Source organism: Neofelis nebulosa, chromosome 13 (genome assembly GCF_028018385.1).
Source record: "Neofelis nebulosa isolate mNeoNeb1 chromosome 13, mNeoNeb1.pri, whole genome shotgun sequence".
In the NCBI taxonomy this organism is placed as follows: domain Eukaryota; kingdom Metazoa; phylum Chordata; class Mammalia; order Carnivora; family Felidae; genus Neofelis; species Neofelis nebulosa.
In genome coordinates, this window is record NC_080794.1 from 50,037,093 (window position 1) to 50,055,984 (window position 18,892).

Here is an 18,892-nt window from a genome sequence, read left to right on the forward strand (position 1 = left end):
ATTTACATCCAAATTAGTTAGCATATAGTGCAACAATGATTTCAGGAGTAGATTCCTTAATGCCTCTTGCCCATTTAGCCCATCCCCTCCCCCTCAACCCATCCAGCAACCCTGTGTTTGTTCTCTATATTTGAGTCTCTTATGTTTTGTCCCCCTCCCTGTTTTTATATTATTTTTGCTTCTCTTTCCTTATGTTCATCTGTTCTGTGTCTTAAAGTCCTCGTATGAGTGAAGTCATATGGTATTTGTCTTTCTCTGACTGACAGATTTTGCTTAGCATAATACTCTCTAGTTCCATCCACGTAGCTGCAAATGGCAAGACTTCATTCTCTTTGATTGCCGAGTAATACTCCATTATAGATATATCCCACATCTTCTTTATCCATTCATCCATCGATGGACATTGGCGCTCTTTCCATCCTTTGGCTATTGTTGATAGTGCTGCTATAAACATTGGGGTGCATGTGTCTGTTTGAAACAGCACACCTGTATCCCTTGGATAAATGCCTAGTAGTGCAATTGCTGGGTCGTAGGGTGGTTCTATTTTTAATTTTTTGAGGAACCTCTATACTGTTTTTCCGAAGTGGCTTCGCCAGCTTGCATTCCCACCAGCAATGCAAAGAGATCCTCTTTCTCTGCATCCTCGCCAACATCTGTTGTTGCCTGAGTTGTTAATGTTAGCCATTCTGACACCAAATTATTTTTAAGAATACAGATTCATTAAAAAGAAAAAGGACAAAAGAAAAAAATCCCAGAGCAACTGTAAAAGTACCTTAGGACTATGTCTGTTTTATCTGAAGTGCCCAAAAAGTTATTCTAGCAAAAATGATTTGGAGGTGCAGAGGACACTTTCAGTGCCCTGGCCATGTCCCCTTTCCCACCTGTGTGCTCAGGTTTGTTTCAGTGCCTCCCCACCCCCATGACAAGCTCTTAAAGATCACATTTCTTTTATGAACGCGGACAAATTAAGTTGGGCCTGGTCTGGCCACTGATAAAAATCCAAAGGCACTTAGATTTGAACGTACAAGTCTTTATTATTCTGAAAAGCACAACCCAGGCATCTCAGCTTTAGCTGCCATTGCCATTTGGTTGGAATGAGAGATGCTCCCTGCTCATGTCAGGGGAGGAAAGAACAGTTCTTTGATCAAGGATTGGATAAGCCCGGGCCCCTCAGAACACAGCGTCCCTGGGGTGGGACATCGATTTGCAGCTTTCTCTATTAGTTAGACAGCAAGGGAATTTTTATTCTACCTACAGACTCAAGTTGTGAAGAGTTTTTAGAGGAGGCTCATGAATGAATGTGAGGGACCTCCCAGTGGGCCCGAATGTGTGTGTTTCTCTCTCAGCGGCTCACATGCATGGGCTCTGAAACACATGGGTTCCTCTGGCCTCCCTGGTGGCCTTTCAGAGAGGCGTATCAGCTGAGATGCTTATGCAAATTCCATATTCTCTGGTCTTCGCAGATCTTGATTTAGTACACGGGGTGGGGCTGTGTACCTGCGTGACCTGGGCACAGGTGACTCTGGCACAACTTGGGAAGCTCCTTGTGTGGAGGAAGAAACAACCCCTTCACACCAAGGTGTCTGTCAGGCCAGATTATACTCAGGTTGGCAATGTGCTCACACCTGGAACTGACTGGGGGAGGGGGCAGTGGAGGGAGGAGCCCCAGGCAGAGAAGCTGGCTGGAAAGCACTAGAAGCTGGGAGACAGAAAACTGAAAGGCAAGTTGTGCCCCCCCACCCCCACCCCCCCAATCCATGGCCAAGGTTGAGCAGGCAAGACCCTGTGGCTCCGGCTTCGGCCTTTGCCCCACTCTGAGCCTTCAGGAATCACTGCCCACCAGGTTCAGCAGGGCGTTCTTGTAGTCACCACTGGTGTCTCCCTGAGGACAGGAGGGACAAGAGAGTCACAGGGGTATCTGTCAGCTGCGGTTATTACTACAAGTCATGGTCTTCGGGAAGAGACCTGGCACATCCCCTGTGGGTTCCCATGACACAGGCCCACGCTATGCCACCCACATTTTCTTGTTTTCCATTTCAGGCTATTTCTTTGTATCTCCTTTGATTCTCTTATGAGTACAGGGGAGCTTAATGTAGAAAATGAATCACAGACACAGTTCTGCTCTGGAGCAAGGAAGGCATTTGGATGGTCCCCTACCCCCCTCAGCTGTCCCAGGACTCTTCCCCATGTCAGGACCTGGGCAGGCCCCACCACTCATTTATTTGACATGACCCATTATTTATTCAACACCTCCTACTGCAGATCAGGGAACCGAGGTTGGAAGTAGGGCCCCCAGGGCCATATACCCATACCCACATACCTAGAGGCAGTGGGGGAGGTGGTGAGAGCCCCGGCTTTGGGTCCACGCAGAACCCAGACCAAAACTCTGTCACTCACTGACCCTGTGGCTGAGGCAAGTCCTGTCTCCACCCTGAGACTCCCGCTCATCTGTCAGCTGACACTGATGCTGATAATACAAGCATTGCTAAGATGTGCTGAGGAGTGACTAGCAGGGGAAACGTGGGCTTGCCTGCATAGCAGGTGGCTCACATAGGGGTGCAGCAGCTGTCTCCCAATAGGATAGACCCCACAAGGCCAATGGCTGAACCCCACATGTGTGGTCTACCAGTCCCCCTTAGCTATGAGGCGGGTCCTGATAGGTCTGGCTGGTCCAGGATCTGCACACAGAGCCAGGGAGAACAGGGGAGGGCATATCACCAACTCCCTTTTTATGCAGTTGAGGAAAAGGGGAGGGTGAGGATATAAGTGATAGTGGTGGGCCAGTTCCCCTTTCCTATGCGCTACAGCAGTTTATGCCTCATGAGAATCACCGAGTCCTTATCGGTTTAGTCAGCTTTGCTTGTGCAATCATTTGGGCGTGAAATTTTCTTGTAGATTTTTAACCACATTTAAAATTTCTTCCTTCCTTCCTTTCTCCCTCCCTCCTGTCCTCCCTCCCTCCCTCCTTCCCTCCGTTCCTTCCTTCCTCCCCCTCCCTCCCTCCCTCCCTCCTGTCTTCCTTCCTTCCTTCCTTCCTTCCTTCCTTCCTTCCTTCCTCTTTTACTATTCACAAAACAATTTTTGTAATATAGCATTTTTGTTTCTGTGTTATTTTGCTTTTTTTCAGAAAACTATTCATGGTGTCTATCTTTTTAAATGTGTGGGTATAAAGTTATCCATGGTTTTTTTAAAATTTTTCTATTAATTTCTATACAGAAGTTTTTAATGCTGGTATCACCATTGGGCATCATTTTTGCTTTGATGACAACTACAGAGAGTGGTCTATATTAAAAAGAAAATATTTGGCAATTCCAAGTAAATTTTCGTAAGTGACAACAGTAGGCAAAACCTAACGAGGGCGGGCTTTCTTGTATGTCTAGACGGGGGACTAGATCATCAATGATATTTTTCAGGCGCTAATTAGCCTGCTAAGTCTCCATCATGAAGTCTACACACTGGATGCATCAAAGTGATCATTTTCGCTCAGTGTTTCTGTTCCTCTGAAGTCTGCCTGTGGCTCAATCTAACTGTGATGGTGAGAAGGTAGAGACATTTCCCCAATGCCATAGAAACCATGTATGGTTGAAAATTTTCCTAACACTCTCCTGGGACCGGAGGCTGGGAAAGCCATTGCTGCAGGTGACACATCAGGAGCCAGGGCTGGATTTTGGGCAGCCCTTCTGTCTTTTGACAACACTGGCTGGAAAGCCAAAAACAAAACAAAGAATAATCCCGCGGTCCTTCACCCCCACCTACCCGCTGGCCCATCCTGAGACATTTTAAAGTAGAAATGTCTTTTTACCATACTGTGAGCTATGTGTTTCTTGGAAAGAGTGGCTGACAACAGATATTTGTAGAATAACTAGAGACTTGACTTGACCCCATGGAGACTTAGGGGTGTACTTCTCGAGGTTTGACTTCTGTTCATGAAACTGTCAAGACCTCATTTGCATTAATAACTAGAAGAGCTATTACAAAATTACAGCGGTGTGATTATCACTGCATTTTCTCGGGTCCAGAAGGTTTACTGACCAGCATCTGGTTTGGTAGTGTGCTGGAGCCCATCTGACTTATCTCCTTAAAATCATGCTGCTAGGATTAGATGTGAAGTCTAGATTTGAAAACTACTGCCTCAATTCCTACCAAACTATATACTGTCATTGACGTTCGGACATGGCTTCCTCCCTCTGAAATGATTCAGTGTGTCATTTTCAAAGGGACGACCATAGCTCGAACGCAAAGCCAACTCCGGGTGTGATGTACACGGGCCTCCATGATCTGGTCAGTGTGCACCTGCCCAAGTCCCCTCCCAGCCCTAGCCACACTCACCCCCTTGCCAATCCCTGTACACACTGCATGGCAATGAATGCTCGAGTGTGACACCCACTGGGAAGGGATGGACACATGTGACTTAGGACTTTGGTCACAACATCCAGGCCTCCCAGTAATGCCTCCGTTTCAAACTAGTGGTAGAATCAGGAACTCATGGCTTACCATGATCATGCTGCTGAGGGTCTTGCCGTACATCTTCGTGAACTGACACTTGATAAGATTTAAGTCAATTTCGCTTCTTGAAACGATGTTTCTTATCAGGGTTCCATCACGCGTCCCTGCTCCCTGGACAAGACACAGCAATCAACAATCACTGCTGGCCCTTCTGGTCCATCTCTGTGATGAGGGACGCATCTGTGCTTTGGGTGCAGGGGGCCTTACGGGGGGACGGAGATGCAGGAATGAGCCTCTGCTTCATCGGGTGAAGCACTGAGAGGGGTACTTTCGTAGCTCAGGATCTCCATTCCCTCAATCTCTTCTCCCTCACTGGCCCACGTATCAGCCCCTGTTGGGAGCCAAATGTCCCAAAGTGCACTGTGTGTTGGCTTTGCCACATCAGATTCTAGGCACAGAATACTCACCACTAAAGGAATACGACGTCTTCCTAGGGTAGCGACATCATGAAGCTCGGCTCAACTGGCCAAGTCACAAGCAGGACCTTCCTGCTTACTTTCGTCTTTGACTAGTCTCATGTTAGATGGCCAAGGGAACCCCATGCCCTCTCTCACTTCCTGGCCATAGAACTTAGGACTCTAATTGCAGGTGGTACCAACAAGCACAGATCAGAGAAGGTGGCCACTGACTTCAGTCTCAGGGAAGCACTTTGAATGTCTATCTTCCAGTTTGGTTCCAGGTGCCAGAAACTTCACCCGATACAAGTGGCTTGGATGTCTGTTTGAATGGCTAGTGCAGCCTCTTGGACAACAGACAAACCCAGATTGGCATATCTGGGATGCACACGAAAGGAGTGCTGCGTGTGACAATCTCCCTCTGAACTTCCATTCAAAGGGCGCCTTGACTTCCTGCTCTCTCCAGGAGGTCACATGGTGGGATAAAAAGGACTGGCTTGGGTTCAAATCAAGGCTCTGCCACTTACCAGCTGTGTGACCTTGACCACAAGCCCTACTTTCACCATCTCTAGGATGGCAGCTATGACACAGGTCTCACAGGATTGTGATAGAAGATCAGTGCAATGAACACCTGCGAAAACACCTGCTCAGATTCACCCTCACGAGGTGTGGATTCCCTTCTCTGGACTCAGCTTGCCCTTTGAGAGCTACAGCATTCTGATCACAAGAGGTTGGAATAAGAGAAGACACAGGGTTGAAGACGGTAGTGGCTCTGAACACCTTGGCTTTGTAGTTGGTGCCGAGTAGGGCTGACAATAAAGGGCACAAAAGGCAGAATAGTTACCTTCAAGGCGTAGTAAAGTCGCTCTGCAAAGTAGCTGTGGAGGTTCCGGGTGCATTTCACTGACAAACAAGAAAGCTCTGTTAACACTAGAGGTTGTAGGTGGCATTGTGTACATGTTTATTTATTTACGTCCTGCCTTGGGTCTTAAGGGCCAGCATTATGCAATTCTTGGCCTATTTATTTATGATTTGCCTCGTTCAAAAACAAGAGGCTTTGCGTTGGGTGGGGCGGGACAGGGAAGGAAGCCTGGGCACTGGGCACAGGTCCGAAGGCACAGAGCAAGCAGGCAAAGCATGAGGTGTAAAAGCACTGGGGTCCACAGGGCTGGCCCGTGGGAGCCTGGCTCTGTCCAGGGCAGCCCCTAGGCTCTTACACTCCAGAGCCAGCTTTGCCAAGAATCCGGCCACTCAGCTCCACAGAAGAGCCATGGTTATGGTGACCACCGGCCTCGGAATGTCCACTTTACCTGTCGCTTATCAGTAAGGTCCCTGCATTTGAATTTCCATGTGACAGAGGGGCCCAGCCCCAGAGCACTAAGGGCATCAGAGGGTGGGCCCCACACTCGCTTTCATAGATGCTGCTGCAGAGACTCGGCATCTGGGTCAGGGAGGTTGGCACTCTAGCCCAGGACAGCAGAAAGAGTGTGGACTTTGCTTGAGGTAGGCCGGTGTTCAACAGCCTGCTGATGGCCTGGCATGACTTCATTGTCTGACCTGCCTGCCTTACCCAGTCCTCATCTACGAGGGGGATGATGGGAGTCTTCAAGGAGAATAGGAAGTGGCCAGCACAGGAGGGCACTGCACACCCTGCTTTTCCCTGTCCGAAGATTTACCAGGAGGTCGTTCAAACTCCATGCAGGGGCTGACTCACTGAGATTGGAGCGGGGGGTATGCTGAGATGCTCCGACATAGACGGGTTTTTATCACAGCAGTCAAAGCCTGCTGGGGAGTGTCAGATGCCCCGGGCCACCCTGCAAGACCCAGGCACACTGTGGAGCTCCCCTGACTGCCCAGCACCGGACGGGCACAGCCTGGTGTGGAGGTGAGTGTCCTAGCCCCGGGGCCCTGACCTTGGCTCCATCATGGCAGGGAGGAGAGGACAAGTCCCTCTGCCCCTGGGCCTCGGCTCTTTGCTGTGCCACGGTTCCCCTCCCTGTAATCTCAGTTCTGGCCCCCAAGATGTGGTCAAGCTTTAGGGAAGGTTCTCAGTGCTCCCCAGCATCAGCCCATCAATCACTCAGTTTGGACTCCAACTATGCATCATCATTTCTTCGATGAGCAACCAAGGAAGAGACCAGGCTGCTGGCTCAGGTCTAGACAGGTGGCTTTCTTCAGGGCTTCACAGCCAGAACCAGAATATTCCCTGTGTGGCTGTTGGAGGGGAGCACAGGCCCTGGGTCTGACATAATCCTGCAAATGCACACACACATTCACATACTCACTTATTCTCACATGCCTCCTGCTCACACTAACACTCACACTCACACTCGCACTCACATAGCACAGGGATTACGTGGGCAGTACTGAGAATAGTCCTTGGTGGGACACGCCACACGGAAGACACGGGGGGGTAGAATAATTCCAGTGTCCTGGGCTGAAGGGTACATGTGTGTGGCCTGGCGGTGGCCAGCGGTGGTCCCTTGAAGGTGGACATAGGGACCCAGTTGCTTGCTATTGCCACCCCGGGCACTGCCCCACTGCCGAGCCCCGTGACTGTGGACACATGCATGTCTGAGCACCGAGCCCCATCTCTTACCCACTGTGAGCATGGCCTCCTCCAGGGAGCCGTGGGTCTCACTCTTGATGCTGTCCTCAATGCTCTTGCTGGCGATTTTCTCATATTCCTCAAACACTGTAGAGAGACATCCTCTCTTAAGGGATATGCGGTCTCAGTGCGACACCCCCGGCGTCTCAGATCAGAGACTGCATACCCATGTGCCACCCCTGACCTCCACCTGTTTACCGGGGAAAGGGTCCCTTTCCCTGGCTCTCACCCCAGCTGCATGACTAGATAAGGATGCACACTGGATAGTCAGAGTGAAGGGAGAGGCCCTGTGGCCAGGCCGCCCTGCGCCGCCTTACATTGCCTCCTTCCTTCCCCGGTACCTCTCATCAGGTGCGTGGCACTGCGTGTGCACAGGATGGTGATGAATTTCATCTCGTCAGTCCCGTGAATCTTCTCGCCCGCGGCGTACAGATCCTAGCATTGGGACAGCCGCAACAAGCCAGTGAAGGGGAGCAAGGAGGTGAGGTCTCCCCCCAACCCACCCACCAGGTCAGTTAAAATCCCTTCTGGATACCGGGCCAGAAACCACCCTGCCAGCTCCCCTGCCTCCCCCTGGGGCTTTGCTCTGCCTCTGGGCATCTCCAAGCACTCTGCCAGCAGGCAGAACTATGGCAATCTGAATGTGCCCAGTGGGTCCTCAGAGGCCTAGAGTCCCCAGGTTGGGCTGTTCCAGGACAGAGCTCCAGTGGACCCCTCCCAAGTCACTCCCCTTCTTGCTTTCTGAGTGTCTCCGACACCCTCACTTTCCTCCCGGGACACCAAGGAGATAAAGGTCTGCAGAGAGCGGGGCTGGGTCCCTGCCTAGCTTAGTGCCAAAGAGAACCCGGATGGGCAGAGGGGCTGAGTGAGGCTTCCAGGCATCAGCCCCAGGAGTCTAGATGGCAGAGGGTGGGGCAGGAGGCCTGCAGGGCAGAAGCAGCTGAGGGTGTATGTAGCCTCACCTGTGCATCTTGGACGGCCAGTCCTGGGTCCACAAAGCCGCTCACGTCATCCCTGCTGCCCTAGGAACAGAAAAGGTGACGATGTAAGGCAGGCTAGCCCAGCAGAGCAGCTGAGGCAGAGGGGAGAGCTGGGCAGGAGGGAAGGCAGGGCTCTACAGCTTTCTGGCCATGGGCACTTCAGCAGGCCAGTTACCCTGTCTGGGGCCAGGTTTTCTCATCTGTAAAATAAGAGTAGTAACGGCTGCCTCCGAGGGAGCTGGGGGAATCAGTGAGCTAAGGTAAGCAAAGTGCCTGGCAAGGGCTGTGTGTGTGTGAAGCACCCCCTAGGGGACAGGGCACTTTCCTCCCAGTTCTACGGCGCCCCCATGTGGCTGTCAGGGAGGTGCAGGTGTGAGAATCCTCCAACCACGCAGGGAGGTAGGTACCCAATGAGCCCAGGCCGCTGGGGAGGTACCTTGGCCCTTGCTCCACCCCACCCCAGCAGCTCTGCCCAAGAACTGCTCCCCGGGGCCCAGCTGATGCGGTCCTCCAGGCAAGGGGCTCCCAGCAGCCTGGGCTGTGATACCTGCAGGAGGCACACCAGGATCCTCTCCAGGTAGCCGCTGGTGTCTGCCTGGATGTCTTCCTCCAGGCTGGCCCCATAGTCTGCAGGGGAGACAGGACCGTGAGGCACAGACCCGCTTTCCTCCTCCCAGCCCCATTCCCTGCGCTTCCCCCAGTTAAAGCCTTCTGGTAAGAACGAGTCACGTGGAGTGGACATACTCCCCAGGTGTCTGAATGGCAGAGGCCCCACCTCCTGGTGGTCACTCAGAATGAGGAAGCAACACAGACTGCCAGCCCAGCTCCGATCGCAAAGGTGGGTCAGGCCAGAGAGCCCCTCCAGGGGCTGCCTCCTGAGCTCTGCTTCATGTGCAGTTTGGCAAAGCCAGAGCCTTCAGGCACATTGCCCACCGGGCAGACCACGGGGAGGACATGCTGGCCTCCGTTTGCCTTGCATCCTGCAGACTCCACGATAGCTGGCCTGTGGTCTACACCCCCCATTGCAATGGGGCCCCCGCACGGTCCCCAGGGTCAGCCTGTGTCCAGCCAGGAAGGAGCCAGCCCCATCCAGCGCAGACACAGCCCGGGGCCCACCGCACTGCCATGCCCTCAAGGGGCAGAGAGTTTAGGGTGCGTGCCCCTCTCCCCCAGCAGCCCGTGGGCTTCAGGAGGCTTAGAGACCATCAGGCACAGGACTGGGCATACAGTAGGTGCTTAGCACCCATGGGTGGAAAGGCCCAGAAAGGGTCTCTTCCAGTGTGGCTCAGTGCACCGCTTGTCCCTCATCCCCTGCCAGGCTGCCAAAGCCTGTGGCCATTTCCAAGTGAACCTCGACCTCAGGCCTCGCACCTTCCCTCACCTTCCTCGTAAGCCTTCATTATCTCCTGCAGCTGGTTCTTGGTCCGAGAAGCCAGGATTTCGATGATGACGCCCTCTTTGGTTCCCAAGCCCTGTGGATAAAAACCTCTGTCTGGGGGCGCCTGGGTGGCTCAGTCAGTTAAGCATCCGACTTCGGCTCAGGTCATGATCTCGTGGTCCATGAGTTCGAGCCCCGTGTCGGGCTCTGTGCTGACAGCTCAGAGCCTGGAGCCTGTTTCAGATTCTGTGTCTCCCTCGCTCTCTGCCCCTCCCTTGTTCATGCTCTGTCTCTGCTCTGTCTCTCTCTCAAAAATGAATAAACATTAGAAAAAAAAAATTAAAAAAAAAAACAACAAAAAAAACCCTCTGTCTGCTGGAGACCTCTGCCCGTGCCCTCCTGCTCTGTCCACACCCTCTTAACTAGAGGCAGAACCAGTCACTGCTCTGCCCCCTCCGACGGGGGCTTCACTGGGGGGTGTTTCTGGAGGAAGTCGCACGTGTTTGTCTCCAGTGGTGGATCCTGTGGGCAGGTGAGGCGATGGGAAAGTTCTGTTTTGGCTCCGCCCTCCATGCTGGTTGGTCTCCAGCCAGGTCTCTCCACCTCTCTGAGCCTAAGGCTTCTCTCCTCGGGTAAAAAGCTGCCCACCCCGAAGGAGGATTAAAGATAACAGATGTCAAATGCTGGCGCGCACACCCAGTGAGTGTCCTTTCTATGGAGATGATTCTTCTAGCCAGACCCTGATTCCCTCCTTGATCATCTGCGGACCCTGATTCCCTCCTTGATCATCTGCGGACCCTGATTCCCTCCTTGATCATCTGCGAGGGCGGAAGGAGCAGTGGGAGTAATAGCAAATCCAAGAGACCAGGCAGAGACCGCAGACGTAGCTCTCTATTTCTTGCACACCTGGTCTGGTGCTGTCCTGAGAAGTGCTGAGTTTGGCTTCCTTGTGGCGGGGGGACGGCAGAGGCCAGCCAGTCTGGGTGTGGGGGCAGTCAGGGCAGCAGGCTGCAGGCTCAGCCGGCCCGTTCATTTCAAAAAGTGGCTCAAGGGGAGCTCGGAGCTCCCAGTGCCAGGCTCTCTTGGGAAAGGTCTCCCAGGCAGCGCCCCCACCCAGTCCTCCTAGGTGTTTCTGCCCCTCCCCCACCCCACCTGCTTAGTTACCTTCACGGCATCGTGCAGCTCCTTGGCTTCGTATCTGTATGGTGGATACATGAGGGCCACGATGAGCCTCTCAAACTTGCCACTCAGCTCCGACTTCAAGGTCTCGGTGAGATCCTAATGCAAGAGAAGGAAGGACAATGTTCTGGGTGTCCTGCCCACCTGAGTGTGGACAGCAGGGTGTGCCAGCCAGTCCTGGGGGCTCTGGCTGGACTCCCCTGTGGGCTCTGCCATGCGCTGGTGCTGGCTGGGGTTTCTTGGGCCAACCGCTTTGCCTCTCTGAGCATCATCATCCTTACCTGTGAAATGGAGACAGAGATGCTCCTGCTTTATACCATTGCTTAGGGGACTGGCCGAGAGATGTGTGTGGCTCGACTCAGCTCTCAGTGCGGTGCTGGGCCGAAATACACATTTATCATTGCTCATCATCAAATCCCATCATAGCCCATGGGCACTGAATAGATGCATGATTGAATTAAGGAATCTGTCTCATGTGTGTCTCCTTCTAGGGACACTGGTCTCCAGAAGAAGCCACAAGACCACACCCAGCTGATCTGCACGACACAGCAAAGGACCAAGGACCTTGTCAGACCTGGATTTAAATCCCAACCTTGTTGCCTGTAGGCTCTGGGATCTTGGGTAACTTATTCCACCTCTTAAAACATCAGTTTCCCCTAATGCTGAATGCAGAGAATAATGCCAGTTGTGAAGATTAAGAGAAAGAAATTTTAAAAAAAAGTTAAAAAGGACACTGGTGCCCCCTGGAATATTTAGACTTCATCATTCACTTTCCTGCGTCAAATCTTCCAACTCATGACATGCGTTGGTGGAGGTTTCCTCCAGCCATGGCTATGTGTGCCTTTGTTCCTGTGTTTGGCTAGTGCCCCAGTGCCTGGCTCTGACCCGAGCTGGTGGAAGGAAAGGGGAGAGAAGAAGGGTCCAGCCTGTGTGCTCCCTGGAGCTCCCTTGAGGCAGAGAGAGGAGGCACAGGGCACAAGAAGCTCCAAAATGAAGGGAGAGTCCTGTGCCATAGAACGGAGCGGAGCTTGGCCTGCACCTCTGTGCGTGGGCAAGAGAAGGGCGTTCCAGGCTGTGGGAACAGGGTGAGCAAGGTACAGAGGCCGGGAAACAGCTCAAGGACAGGGCTGTGGAGCCAATGTCAAGGAGCTCGGTGAGAGAGACAGGGGTGGAGAGGAGGAGGCGGGCAGGCTGGACTGTAGAATGTCTGACACCAAGCCAGGGGTGTGAGGAGCCATAGGTAGCTTTTCCCAATAAAACGCAGGATGGCTAGTGAAATTCTAACTTCAGATAAGCAATTAATAATATTTTTGGTGTAAGCGTGCCCTATCTGCCCCATGGTTCTAGAAGCTGGCCTCAGACAAGGGCCTCACCCAGAAGAGAGCTGCCCCCCGCAGGCTGTCTCTGGCCACAGCAGTGCCCGCCCACCCCCACCCCAAGGAAACTGGACTCCCGTCCCACCCTTACCTTGCCAAACTGCGCCTTGAAGGACTTGGCGATCTGTTGCCGCTGTGCGTTGCTTCTCTTCGTGAGCACATCAATGATGGCCTGCTCGTTGGTCCCTGCAGGGGGGCACAGTGTGAGCACCCCCACTGCTCCCAGGGAGGCTGGGGGCTGAGCAGGAAGGAGGGAAGCTGCCTGGTGGCCAAGAAGTGGGCACACACCTCCTAGATAGCTCCAAAACCTGACGATTTCATGGTGTCGATAAGACACCTAGGCCGGAAATCCTTCTGTCCTTTTCCCACCTCCTACCCACACAGTGTTGGGGTGCTGCCTGGGGCCAGTCTCAGGGTGATAGAATCTGAGGACCCTCTGGTCATCTGGTCTGCTCTGGACGTCGCCTGGGGCCTTTGGAGCTTGGACAGTGAGACCTCCCATCCTGTCTTCTCTCGTGCTAATGGCAGTGGGGGGAAATAGGACCGAGGGCCCAGCAAACTGGATCTTAGTCCCATCCCAGCAGCCGGTGGGCAAGCAGCCTCATCTCCCCGAGCATCCCTTTCCTCCTTTGGGAAGTGGAGATGACGGCAGAGATCTCACAGGAAGTAGAGGTCATGAGCATGCTGTCAAGGTTCACCTAGAAACGGCGCTTCCAGGCCCTGGCTGGATTCAGGAATGCGCACACCGGAGACAAGGAAGGAGGCCCCCTGTGCCCAGCCCAAGCAGAGGGGGGAAGCTGAGTGTCCCAGTTCAGCCCTACAGAACCTTCAGCTTCATCCCTTCCAAAACTTACAGTGACAGGCGGGTCCAGAGTTCCTGAGGCCATTCTGTGAGAAGCCTCAGACCGAGCCGGGTAAAGTTGCCCACCCAGGGACGCATAGGCACGCACAGCAGATGGCCTCCTCTTCCCGCCCAGGGAGGCGCAACCACCCTTCCCCTTCTCCTGCCTTGGGGGGTGGGGGTGCACATAGACCAGGGCTGGGGGAGGGGGCCTGTGTGCTTCTCTGGGTGCCGGGAGTCAGTCCCAGACTCCCAGGCTGTCCCCTGACATCCCCTTTGCAGAGCCGTGAGTGCAGCGGTCTTGAGCAGAGCGGGCAGGCGCTCCCGAGGGAAGGCGGAGGACGTCCACTCACCAATCCCCTTCATGGCTTTGTAGAGGGTCTCCGCGTCGGGGTCTGGGTTAAAGTGGGGACTGCCCTTGACGGTAACACCCTCCTGTTCAATCTGTAAAAGAACCCAGGCCTGTTCAAAGTGGGAAGGCAGGGAAGGCAGAGCAGACTGCCAGACCACCTCGTAGGCTGCCCCTGCAGGGTGAGCACACAGTTCAGCCTCTGTGGGCCACTGGTGGAGGATCTCAGCTTTCGGTGCCAGCGCCAGCCCTGGGGAGTTGGGGGACGCAGACTCGTGAAGGTGGCTGGCACTGTGGCCACTTTCAGAGCCGCCGCCCAGCCTCTGGTGTCAGAGGAGGGAAGAACCAGAAGGAGGTCCTAGGATGGGGGGCTGGCCTGAGAAAGGAGCAGCAGGGGCTTGGGGGGACCTCCTTCAGAGTCCAGCAATGGTTCTATGGGGATGACAAAGGCAATTAACCACGACGTGCTCCTGTCCACCTGGCTGCCTTCGGAAGAGGCTTACAGTTTCCCTGCCTCAACCTTCTCACCAGACCTGTTCTTGGATCTTTTGTGAGAAGAAGCCTGAGGCTGGGGAGGAGGTTTACCTGAGGTGATGGGAGCTTGGGAGGAGAATGGGGGGGGGGGGCTGCAGGGTGTGTGTACAAAGGAACATGAATGGCAGTATATCCTATGAAGTGTAGCTTGGGGTTAGACCTCCTGGGGGGTCTCTGACTCAGGCCAGCTGCCCAGGAGTCAGCTGTGTGGGGAAGCTACTATTAAGTGAGGGTTCCCTGAGAGACCACAGCCTGCCTGGCCTGGTTGTGAGGGGTCAGTGGTTCTCCTCTGGTCTCTGTGGGACTGCCAGATCACCTCCACAGAACCGCTCTTTGGTTAATAGGCTGGCACCACCCAGAACCACAGCTTGTGGGAGGGAGCCACATAACCTCTCCTGCCCCTGCCCCTGCCCTGGGGTGTGGGCTCCGATCAGACCAGGCCTCTCCCAGCTAGTGCCATCTGAGGGCAGGGAGCAGGCCCCACCCACCACACTCCCCAGCTCCCTCCAGCATGGTTGACAGGCAGTGGGAAAGGACAATGCACCCCAAACCACAAGGACAATGAGCAAGCAAGGACAGGCTTCATGGAGTTGAGGGCGCTACCTGGAGAGTGGGCAGACAAGGCTGGGAAGAGAGGCATGGTCTGAGCTCAAGCTGCCTCCTTTCTGAGAAGCGGGTACTTAGAAGAAGGTAGAGAGTCAGGGCACCCAGCTGAGCATCCTGACAGCTTAGGGCCTTTGCAAGTCCCCAGGCTCATGGAGGACAGAAGGTTAGGTTTAGAAAGACCTGCATGGTGCTCTGAAAATTGTGATATAAACAAGATAACCAAAGTACTTGGGCCCTTGACCTGGGCCAAATCTTTAATTCAGGGCTTGCCCGAAGGCTCTTTAGATTTGTGCCCTGTAGAATTTCACAGATGCAAATGAATGATCTTTTTTAAGTATGTGTTTGTGGGAAAGGGATAGTAGAGGAGTGAAGGGAGATTGGACATTGGAATCTGAAGAAGACTCAAGAGATCCTTCAACGGAAAGGAGTTTAGTCCCATTGTGTTTGGTCTCTCGTGCACTTACACACCTACTTCTTCTATCTGCCCCTCATCCAGTCATCTACTTTCCCACCTACCCACCCACCAGCCCACTCATTCATTCATCTATTCATCCATTCTCCACCCATTCAACAGCCACATCCACTCATCCATCCACCCATCCATCCACCCATTTAATCACCACATCCATCCTTCCTTCCTCCCTCCCTCCCTCCCTCCTTTCCTTTCCTTCCTTCCTTCCTTCCTTCCTTCCTTCCTTCCTTCCTTCCTTGTCCTGATTAGATACAGGGCAGATTGCCATCCGTGGGGTATATATGAGGATATTCCTTTTGAGTAAGAGGTAAAAAGGCTTTCTATACCCTTTGGTTGAATGTTCAATGTCTAGTAACAAATTTTCCTATCTCATTTCTTAGCACCATGCACAAGAAACATTTCCTTGCTCAAAGTCCATCCAGAAGAGCCTGTGTGATCCCAGAGGTTGCCCAATTGTGTGCATGAATACATTGTATCCCTTGTTTGTGGAGTCTGAGCTGCTGTTACTACCCGTAGCCATTTGATCATCTCCTTTGGGCCAGGCCCTCTGTGCAAGATGCTGTAGGTGTTGTAAGTGCAATGCTGCACAACTCCTTGACTTCTCCAATAGTTGCACTAGGTAGGTATGAATGCCCCATTTTACAGGACAGGGAGTTGGACTCAGAGCACTTGGCAAGGTGACACAGCTAGTAAGTGGTGGTGTCGGCACTGGTCCCAGAATCTGACTCAGAAGTTGAGCTCTGTGTACTTCCCTCTTTCGATGATGACTATTGATGACTCCACCTTTTCGAGACAGTGAACTTCCCTAGAACCCTTCACTGAAGGAAGCCTTGCCCACAGGGTGTCTGGGGGCTCGAGCTCTGGGTGCCACCCGTGAGGGCTTTCTCCCTGCCCCCAAACTGGCAGTAAACGTGCAGTGACCGAGTCACTGGGGAGCAGCCCATTCAGCAAGTCTGAGGTCAGCTCGGGCAGTGGTGTTAGTCAGCCGCTCCCGGGGGGCGGGGGTGGTGATTTTGCTGCATTAAGAAGCCTCAGCCTCTCTGCCCACTCCGAGGTTTTAGGGGATAAAAAGTACAATTATCTGGAATCAGACCCCCGAATATTAGCAGGGAGGGATAGAACTCCAGATCTTCCTATCTGAAACACTGCGCTGTTGGAGGAAGAGTCTCTCTGGGCCCCCTGCCTGGAGTGAGCTTGTCCAGACAGGAACATTTTCACCGAAAGGATGACCGCCCTGCCTGAGACTCTATCTGTAAGAGCTCTGTTCAGGGAAGCCGCCACACCTTTACCCTCCCTCGTCATGAGGCTGCCCTGGGAGACAGGACTTCATCTCAGTGAGACAGGTACAGACAGGCGCCCTCTAGCTGATCTTTCACAAGCCACCCCCCACCCCCACCCCCACCCCAGTCCTGGGCCTGGTCCTCGCTGGCAGCTCAAGCTGTCCCAGGTGGGGTCTACCCACGATCTTGCTGACCCAAACCAGTTCCCCCCACTGGTTTTGGGGCAGCCAAGGTCCACCGTTTGGGCTCTGGAAATGGGTTTCTCAGAGTCTAACCCAGACTCTAGCACTTACTAGCATGGCCACCTTGGGTACCCGCTGAGCCTCCCGTGCCTCAGTTTCTTTATCTGTGGATAAGGACACTGGCATCTACATTGTAGAGGTGGGACGAGGCTCAAGGGAGATATTGACTGTGAGATGCTTAGAGGGATGTCTGGCACACGATAGGTGCAGAGCGAAGGTCATCATTATCCTGCCAGGTTGGCAGGTCCCCGCAAGGAGACTTCACCCACCTGGGGTTCCTGCCACACTGAGAGCAAGGCCCAGAGCCAGGCAGGCTAGGCCAGCAGCTGACAGTGGAAAAGTGCCCAACACCGGGCTCTCCCTGCCACATCTGCGTCAGGCCAGGCCAGGCCAGGACAAAACTGGAGGCCACTGTAGCCCCTTGACCTCTCCCGGCTGCTTCGCCGGGACCCAGACAACTGCCCCACCATTGCCACTAGCTTCCTCTCTGTCCAGGCCTGGTTTGTCTGAACCCAACAACTCCTGGGTTGAGACATTTGTGGCAAAGAGATTTCCTGAAGCAGGATAAGCCTGGGTCACCCACTGCCCCTCACAGACAGCTTGGGGACGGGGTGGAGAGAGACCTGAATTCTAGCTAGATCCCTGCCTGCTAGCTGTGGGACTGAGCAAGTCACCCAGTGTCTCTGAGACTCAGTTTTCTCATCTGTAAAATGGAAAGAGCAGCCCTGATGTCCTGGGGTGCCTGGGGATGAAATGCAGGAGTCGTGCCTGGGCACAATGTCACCTGCAGGTGTCATCTGCTTGTCCTCTTTGTCCCTGTCTTGTGTTTTCAACTCCTTTGCATGAGATGGCCTCAGACTCAAAGCCAGGTGAAACACTCCCAAGAATCTGTTAATTCAGCTGGGACGCAGGAGACTTGGGGACAGGCTGTGCTGTCTTCCCCACCTCAGTCCTCCATGACTCTATAAAGCATGGATTTTAGCCACTTAAGGCCCCTGTGGGCCAGGTCCTCCTGCCCTCTCTTCTCTTTCTTCAATCTTGATGAATAAACACCACTGATCGCCGGAGGACTGCCTGCCCTCCCATGCCCTAAGGTGTAGGCATTGATTGGTCCTCCAACATCAACCAATTTGATCGTGTTACTCATCATCTCAAGGGTCTTCAGTGTCTCCCCATTACTCTTAAGGTAAAGCCCAAGCCCCTTGGCCTGCCATGCGAGGCCTTTTAGGACCTGCCCTGCCTGCTTCTTTAGGTCTCTCTGCCCCCATTCCTCTCTCCTCTCACCCAGGACCCTCTCTGGAGCCACTTCTCTCCAAAGTCAAGCTGCCCACCCTTCTGGGCTTTTGCGTGTGTGTTCCCTCTGCAAGGAACCATCTGCTTGATTCTCCTCAAACACATGGATGTGCACACATACCACACGCATGCACATATGACTCACACATGATAACCCGTAGCTTCGAGCAGCCTGACCCCTCCCTGCCGGGGCTTGTCCTCTGGGCTTCCCCAGCCTCTCAGTTCCCCTCAGTGCGTTTCAGGGTTCCTTTATCTGTCTGCCACCCGCCCCCCACTACACACACACAACTTCTCTCCTAACTGTGAGCGCCTCCAGGGCTGGGACAGTCTCTTCTCTCTTGCCTCCTCAATGGGCAGTCTGGTGCATGGCCAGCAGGCAGCGTGATTGTTGACTGAGCTGACTTCTCTCTACTGACACCCTGCAGGCACCCAGCCTTCCACCTCTGCTTGCTCTGCACTTACCCAGGCTTTCCACCAGGCCATCTTGTTCGCCTCTCGATCGTCTTTCCCCAGGGAGACGAAGTAGGACCGGTCCACCTTCCCTCCGCTCCGAGAGGCACAGGACTGGCCCTCCAGAGCAGAGGCCGGGTTGCTTGGGGTTGGGTGTGGTGGTGCAAGCAGGCCCCAGGCCCCACCCTGCGCCGCCCCCGCCCCCCTCCCTTTCCCTCTGGGCTCTGCCTGGCTGTGGGTCCCTCCTGTGGCTCCCAGGCCGCACCCAGGCACCGCCCCGGCCTGCCAGTGGAATTCTGCCACTCGCTGCCAGAGGTCTGGGCTGTGGCTGTTACGCAGACTGGAAATTCTGAGTCCCGACCTTTGAAGTCCCCACTTAGTAAACATCTTTACTAGATCCGAT

The 18,892-nt window shown here is 53.9% G+C and overlaps 1 protein-coding gene across 1 annotated transcript; it reads right to left on the reverse strand.

The window, feature by feature from the left end:
• Positions 1–1,009: 1,009 nt before the first annotated feature.
• On the reverse strand, positions 1,010–18,636 carry LOC131492964 (annexin A8). Its single transcript, XM_058696933.1, has 12 exons — positions 18,502–18,636; positions 13,617–13,707; positions 12,514–12,608; positions 11,032–11,145; positions 9,871–9,961; positions 9,037–9,116; positions 8,472–8,531; positions 7,851–7,944; positions 7,501–7,596; positions 5,746–5,804; positions 4,495–4,617; positions 1,010–1,882 (listed from the first exon to the last, which is right to left on the reverse strand). The coding sequence occupies exons 1-12, from the start codon at positions 18,520–18,522 to the stop codon at positions 1,823–1,825; spliced, it is 984 nt and encodes a 327-aa protein (XP_058552916.1). The 5' UTR covers positions 18,523–18,636; the 3' UTR covers positions 1,010–1,822.
• Between the last annotated feature and the right edge of the window lie 256 nt (positions 18,637–18,892).

Excerpts from the sequence above, each read along its gene's own strand:
- LOC131492964 (XM_058696933.1), bottom strand. The coding sequence starts at position 18,522 with ATGGCCTGGTGGAAAGCCTGG. Across the intron at positions 13,708-18,501 it reads TGGCCTGGTGGAAAGCCTGG|ATTGAACAGGAGGGTGTTAC; the intron begins GTAAGTGCAGAG and ends GTTCTTTTACAG. Across the intron at positions 5,805-7,500 it reads GGAGGCCATGCTCACAGTGG|TGAAATGCACCCGGAACCTC; the intron begins GTAAGAGATGGG and ends CTTGTTTGTCAG.